The 7,469-nt window shown below is 38.7% G+C and overlaps 1 protein-coding gene across 1 annotated transcript; it reads left to right on the top strand.

Moving 5' to 3' along the window:
* Positions 1-4,498: 4,498 nt before the first annotated feature.
* Positions 4,499-6,958, top strand: msx1a (muscle segment homeobox 1a). Its single transcript, XM_059516627.1, has 2 exons — positions 4,499-4,882; positions 6,184-6,958. Exons 1-2 carry the CDS (start codon positions 4,579-4,581, stop codon positions 6,597-6,599), a joined length of 720 nt encoding a protein of 239 aa, XP_059372610.1. The 5' UTR covers positions 4,499-4,578; the 3' UTR covers positions 6,600-6,958.
* The last annotated feature ends 511 nt before the right edge of the window (positions 6,959-7,469 follow it).

Below are 7,469 nucleotides of genomic sequence, written 5' to 3'. Positions count from 1 at the left end.
ATGTTAGCGCGCGAAAGGAGACAAACGGCCGCGCGCTCAATGTGTGGCGGGACTGATAGCGGCGCGCGAGCTGATCGTAAAGATGAGGCGGAATCAATCGCGCTTTAACGGCCTCATTAAACTGAGCTGACCTCCCGCGCAGATGGAAAGGAGAAGCAGAAGTGCTTCTCTCGGATTTATCGCTGTGATAGTCCGCGTCACGGAACTCCTGAGGGAGATTGTGATTTAGCCGTCAAAGCGTTCCGTGATTAAACACAGCGCGGGTCAAACTGTGCGGATTCAGTTATCAAGAAAAGTAGCCCAAAAGTAGCCCAAAAGGTCCAGATATGAATTTAATAATAATAATAATAATAATAATAATTTTACACAGTAAATTAGGTTAAAGGTACTGGAATCCACTCATACTTTTAAAAATAAAGTTTCTTTATTGGTATCTGTGATTCCAACCTTTAACATCCACGCAATTTAGTAATTCTTTAGAGAGCCCAAAATGGTTATTCCCATGGAATCACTGACAAAAAAATAAATAAACTATTTTTAAGAGTTCAGGGTCTGACAGAAGAGCCCGTCCAGATTCACACGCATCATTTCGGGTTGGACTCAGCAGAGAACACATTTAGGCTAAACTTAGTTTCTTGCAGTTGTTCAGTGTGTGAACTCGTGATGTAAAGAGAGGGTAGATTTTAATTTTACATCACGCAGGTTTGATCAGAACTGTTCTGATTTAATTCAGCAGGTCCAAAGAACACTTGTTTAGTGATTACTTGCACTGAAATATAGGCCTAGTAATCAACATTTAAAGTGGATCAAAAACCTTTCATCAAACTTGTCCTAAAACCTAAAGCCAATATAAGTTCTTGTCTTAGGACAACCTTGATTAACTTTTTTGATCCATTTCAAACGTTGACTACTACTGTATATCATGCAATATGTATTAACATTGGAAAAGACTATATTTAAACGTGGCATTTAATTCAATCAAATTGTCCTCAAACAACCCTATCACAGAAAAAAATAATTAACAGATCCACCATTTATTGTCAAGTAGAGAAGGTTTAACTACTGTCATTAATAAATACCAAGCAACAATCAATATTTCTAATTTACGCATTTATTCGTTGTACTGTTTTAATAATGGTTCATCATAATTTATGACCGAATAGGCTAATCACAGTCTTTCACCATAAATATGATTATTTAAAATCCGATGCAACTACTGTGAGCAGTAAAACCATTTATAAAACATATCAATCAGAAACATCAACCAAACAAATCGTCCAATTGTTGAATATTTAATATTTAGAGAGGATCGGACTAATTCGTCTTATTTTTCTACTGCGCATGCAGTGGACTGAGAGCCATGGTGTCTCAGTTTTTACCAAACTGTGTCAGTATTTGATTGGTTAGCTTGTTATCTGCATATTAAGCATTTCATTAAGTTTTATTAAGCACTCAATCAGGAATCCACAGAGCAAACACGTTATTCATCTCAGTGAGTTGGGATTAATGCTATTAGCGAGTTCAGTGTGTAAAACAGCTGCTAATTATATTTCATCTGCAGGTAATTGAGACACGAGCTCAGAGTCAGGCGCTTTGATCAGCAATCAAAGCTGATTCTCCGCAATCTGAAATAATTTATAATATTTCAACAATTGTCCAAGTTAGATCGCAAATATCAAGCTTGTGTGACAACACGATGCACAAGATTCATCTTTTCAGATGCCCGAGATTTCATTGACACCAGTTTGAAATGTTTCATTCATAAATATGTGTCCCCTCATAATAATGATGATAATAATAATAATAATAATAATCTAAAAATTAAAAGATCTGCAAGCTGCTGGATAAACTATGCTTAAAAATAGAGGGGTTTTTTCCGGTGAATAAAATCAGATTATTAACTTATTACAATATACTAGCATTCTGACAAATATATGTTCTTACAAAATGTTTTGCTTAAGTGTATTAACAATGCGATAAAAAATACAACAATGAAAAAAACAAAAATGCGGAAAAAGTGATGAAAGATGAAAGATGACTGAGCAAAAGTGTCTGACACATCACTAATATATCATGTCACTGGAAAATGTTTTGATGCATTACTCATAAATCAAACCGTTTTTTGTACTTAAATGAAACATTTATAATATTTATGAATGAATGAATGAATCAGTGACTTTTAGTTTTTTAGTTCAATGACTGGCTAGCAAAGACAGTTGTTTCGATCCTGAATAAATCAATGTTTTGAACAGGTTGAACTAAATCTTCACTCATAAAGTCACAGTCACCACCTACAGGAGTAAAGAAAGTCAACGGCTCTGTTTTTCGCTGTTTTAATCTCTGTTTTTGGTGAACAGATCGTAAGTTTTTAATTTTTAAATACAGATTGTAAAAGGGGTCTAAAACATTTTGTGATCGGATCAATGAAGGTCGTCAAACATCGATGGCCACATCGCATCTGTAGTGAACACTAATCTTTCTGAATCCGCACTGAAGCCTTCAAATCTTTACTGTTCTTCCTCTAGCAATGAGCTAAATACACAGCAGACACATTTAAAAATATTTATAATTTAACAATTAATTTCTTATATAAACCATTCTCATGTAGGCTAACCACCAACAAATTATCTGAACAATCATCACACAGAGAGATTGTTTTATCGAACATCTTAAATAGTGAATGTAAATGTGTAAGCCTCTGTTATAACTATGCCAATAAATCTTGAATTTTGAGAAAGGGAGAGGAGATGAACTGACAAGCGCTTTCGGAGACAGAGAGCTCCACTCGAGTTTAGGAGCTTAAATAACCGTGAGGCATCGAGTGGCCCTTTACGCCTGATTGCGCTAATTGCTTTGAAATAGGAGACATTATCTGTAATGATCGCAGCAGCCGCCAGGTCTTTCATCTTCTGCGAGAGCATCATAATGTTGCGATCAAGCTCTGAACGCGACTCAATCAGCGCATCTGTCGGGACGAGCTGCTTATTCCCGAGGACTTTAACCATCATGTAAACGACACGAATCACAGTACACCGCATGAGTTTGTGCGTCTTAAACAGCTTAATGGGACACACATGTTCCGCGGTGACAAAGATCCTGAAATGCTTTGGCTTTTCACCAAGGCCAAACGTTTCCCTCGGACCCTCTTTTGATATCCACGGAACCTTTTAAGTCTTTTAAGTCAGAATTGACAGACTCTGCATGAAAAGGGTTAAGACAACTCTCGGAGAGAGACGACAAAGGCTCTTTGTCTCGTGTGCCTGCCTCCAGACTCGGAATCAAAGGTGGAGTTTGTGAAGTTAAACAAAGCTCTGATGGGACTTACAGTCACAGTTCAGCCCTCATTTGTTGCCCTGAGATTTCAATAAAAACTATGGTAATCACCTTCTCTACGGCACATCTCTTGCCCTAAAGCGCAGTGTTTGGCTTGATAACTGCCCTAACTCTGTTCCCTGCACAAACAACCGACGCAGATATTTATTACTCCCTTACACGAAGGAGATCCGTCCTTTCTCGGGCAGCGGGTGGGTAATGTGTTTCGTGTGTGCAGGTTTGTGTTTATGTTGCTCATTTTTACTGCGGAAGGATCAAACATCCCCGCAGCGCGAGACTTCAAAGCGCGCGACACACAGCGCCACTCATTTCATCTAATGGGCTCTAAGTGTCTCCAAGCATAATTACAGATTTATTCCCTTTAAGTGCCGGATGTGAAATTAAGGAAATGCTAAATTACCGCTTGCGTGTAATTTTATCAGTTACAACCAATTGCAGTTTACGAAAGAGGCTGTTCTGAAAAACAGCATGCATGAAGGTACAGCAGTAAACTGAAAACATTGCAAACAGGAACTTATTTCAGGCTGATTTATCATTATTAAATGATGTTGTGAAACAGTTAATTTGCCTAACTGTCATCGCAGTCTCTGCTCTATTACAGCAGCTAGTAAACAGAGAGAGAGAGAGAGAGAGAGAGAGAGAGAGGGAGAGAGAGAGAGAGGGAGAGAGAGGGGGGGGGGGGGGAGAGAGGGAGCTTGTAAATGGCTGGCGGTCCTGCGGCTGCTGGAGAGGGTGCTTTGATCCCGCCGCTGCTGGCGCCAAAAAACAACATCACTAAGACAATAATTACCTCGGTAAAACACTAATGACCACTGGCTAAGAAAACGTTCAGGAATAGGCTGACCATGACGGGCCGTTGTTTCCTTTCCGGATCACAGGATTTTTTTACATGAAAGTTCAAAAATAGGCAAGCAGCAAAAGAATAAGTCAAAATAAATGAAATAGTCCTCACAAACAGCCATTGTCACTGCAGTTATTTATCTTTAATTTCATAACACTTGAAAAGTAGGATGCATTACAAAATGCAGTATCCTCCTTTATTTTGCGCTGTTTTTGTGTTGCAATGCTCCACACAAACAGACCCGACAATCAAAGTTCAGGCGAAACTGAAGCCCCGCCCCGCTCTGTTCGGATTGGATGACGCGCGTGTTATTAGCTTACAGTACTTCGTAGAGGAGTTAAACAGCAGCATGTTCTAAGCATCCGATCTCTCACTGTAAACTAAAAACCAAGTGAAACTCGTGCATGGCTCCAGTCATCACCATGACTTCTACTGGTTTTAAAGCTGAAGATCATTCCCGTGTGATTTTAGGAGATAAAGGAGAGATGCATACCAGCATCGGTGTAGAGGAGGACGAAGAGAAACCGAAGATTCTCCCGTTCAGCGTCGAGGCTCTGATGGCAGAACGGAGACCGAGCTCCTCCGCCGGAGCGTCGCATACTCACGCGGATCCGGAGCGGACCGGTGCTCGCTTGGCCTTCTCCGTAGACGTTCTGAAACTGTCGGAGAAGTCGGAGCAGAGCGCGTGGATGCATCACCTCTCTCCCCGTGAGTTACAGCACTGGCCGAAGCACAGCTTGTGAAACAATTAACTGTTGCATGCTTTGAATTGGTTCATATGAGCTCAGATTCATATCTGCAGCAACGTGCACAAAAGGCCACACTTTACCAAAATTAATCTTAGTTTGATTAATGTAAAAGAATTTGAATTAAAAAGTAATTTTTTAATTAATGTACAGATATGTTGTTTACAAGTGTGCAGTTTACAAATGTACAAATTTCGAATTCTATGTATAAATATATAAATATGTCAGTTGATGGACAGTGTATAGTTATGGAAGTTAATTGTTCAGGCTGAAGAAAGTGTAGCAACCATGTTTATTGGGGTTGCTTAACATTTGTATAACTATAGTTTTACTACAAATACCTTGGATAAACTATGGTTAATGTATTCTAACCATGGTTAATTTTTATAAGGGACTTGGTTTGGCTTGATTGAGGTCACCAGAAACATTGATGAATTATTATTCAAAAAAGATTTGCTAGCCAAAATTATCTAAGACATATTTTAAAGTTCCTAAAGGAGTTCTGCACTGACAATGTTTAAGTGCACCAATAATATGATTTCTTCCAATAACTTAAGACATTTAAGTGCTGGCATATTCTACTACGATCATGACCGCTATTGTGAACTTATTTGTGACCATGGACCACAAAACCACAAAAAAGTCATAAGGGTAGCATTTAAAAAATTGAGATTCATACATCATCTGAAGTTAAATAAATAAACTTTCCATCGATGTATGGTTTGTTAGGATAGGACAATATTTGGAAAATCTGGATTGAGAAAATCACCTTATGCATTCTTAGCAATGCATATTACTAATCAAAAATTAAGTTTTGATATATTTACGGTAGGAAATTTACAAAATATCTTCATGGAACATGATCTTTACCTAAATGATTTTTGGCATAAAAGAAAAAACAATAATCCTGACACACAATGCATTGTTGACTTTTGCTACAAATAATAATAATAATTCCTTATATTTATATAATGCTTTTCTAAGCACTCAAAGCGCTTTACATGAAGGGGGTATCCTCATCCACCACCAGTGGATATCCATGCAAATATATCCATGCTACTTATGACTGCTTTTGTGCTTGAGCGTCACATTTGCATCAGTTTGATCTTAAGTATTGTGTTTACATGAAGCAAGTTTAATGCAATATAGCTAAATCTCATTATTTTCACATTAGTTTGCATGTGACAGTAATCGTTTTGCTAAACTCAAAAGTAGTGTGAGAGATGAGTGTAAAGCTCAATGTGTTGTTGTTGTTGTCTCCAGGGCGTCTCAGTCCTCCAGCGTGTCCTCTGAGAAAACACAAAACCAACCGAAAGCCTCGGACCCCGTTCAGTACGTCACAGCTGCTCGCGCTGGAGCGGAAGTTCCGTCAGAAACAGTATCTGTCCATCGCAGAACGGGCCGAGTTCTCCAGCTCGCTCAGCCTGACCGAGACTCAGGTGAAGATCTGGTTCCAGAACAGACGAGCTAAAGCCAAGCGGCTCCAGGAGGCCGAACTCGAGAAGATAAAAATGGCATCTAAACCGATGCTTCCTCCCGCCTTCGGCTTTTCATTTCCAGTCGGTGCTCACGCTCCGGCTTCATACACGGGATCGCATCCATTTCACAGACACTCGGTGAGCGTGACTCCGGTGGGACTGTACACACACATGGGATACAGCATGTACCATTTAGCTTAAAGGACGATCCAGTGCATCTGAAGGGACTTTCTTTGCATCTTCAGCAATTCTGTTCCAACAAAATTGGACATGGTTTACTTTAATGGTGGCATTTAACACGGCCTGTACTTTCAAAGAGAGTTATGAAAATGGATTTGGTCAAAGGTAGGTCAGGAGAAAAGAGTCTGTATCTCACAGTTGCATCGTAGCAATGCGTTTATGATTCAAAATCTCCATAGCATTTTAAAAATAAACAACACTGACTGTTGTTTAAATGATTCCCTTTGAAAGGGATCTGAATTGTAAAATATTGTACATTTGGACAAAAATACCATTTATATGATGAATATATTTGTTAAATAAATTAACAGCAAATGGTCTATTCTTTGTTTTCTCATTTTTTAGAAGAAAAATTGACTAGTTTGTGAGAGGGATTCTAAGCATTGAAAAATATGTCCCAAAAGGGAACCAAAATGTTTCCTAATTTGATGATGACTCATTGCAAAAAAAACAAACAAAATTCCTAACTCCTTCAAAATCATGCCAAGCAGATTAAAGAGTCAATCATATTTTCAGTTGTTTTACGAGGCTGGCATATATCAATGACATTTAAAACTGCTCAACAGTTCTACACATATTCATTTGTGGAGCAGATTAACATCAAAGGTTTCTTGCCCAGCACACTGTGTCCACATGGTAATGGTACATAATTTCTTACAGAAATAAATCTATGTTAAATGTGACTCGATAAAGAACAGGCAGTCTTTGAGTGTCGTGGTGAAAGTGCATTTAAACTGTCATCTATCATCTGGCTGGAGTGTATTTCCACAGCTGTTGCTTATTGCTCTGAAATAACCCACTTAGATTTCCTTGGCGCCGTGGACCTCTGAG

Source organism: Carassius carassius, chromosome 29, assembly GCF_963082965.1.
Source record: "Carassius carassius chromosome 29, fCarCar2.1, whole genome shotgun sequence".
Taxonomy (NCBI): Eukaryota; Metazoa; Chordata; class Actinopteri; order Cypriniformes; family Cyprinidae; genus Carassius; species Carassius carassius.
Note: the sequence above shows the minus strand (reverse complement) of the source record. Positions and strands in the feature narration are given on the sequence as shown.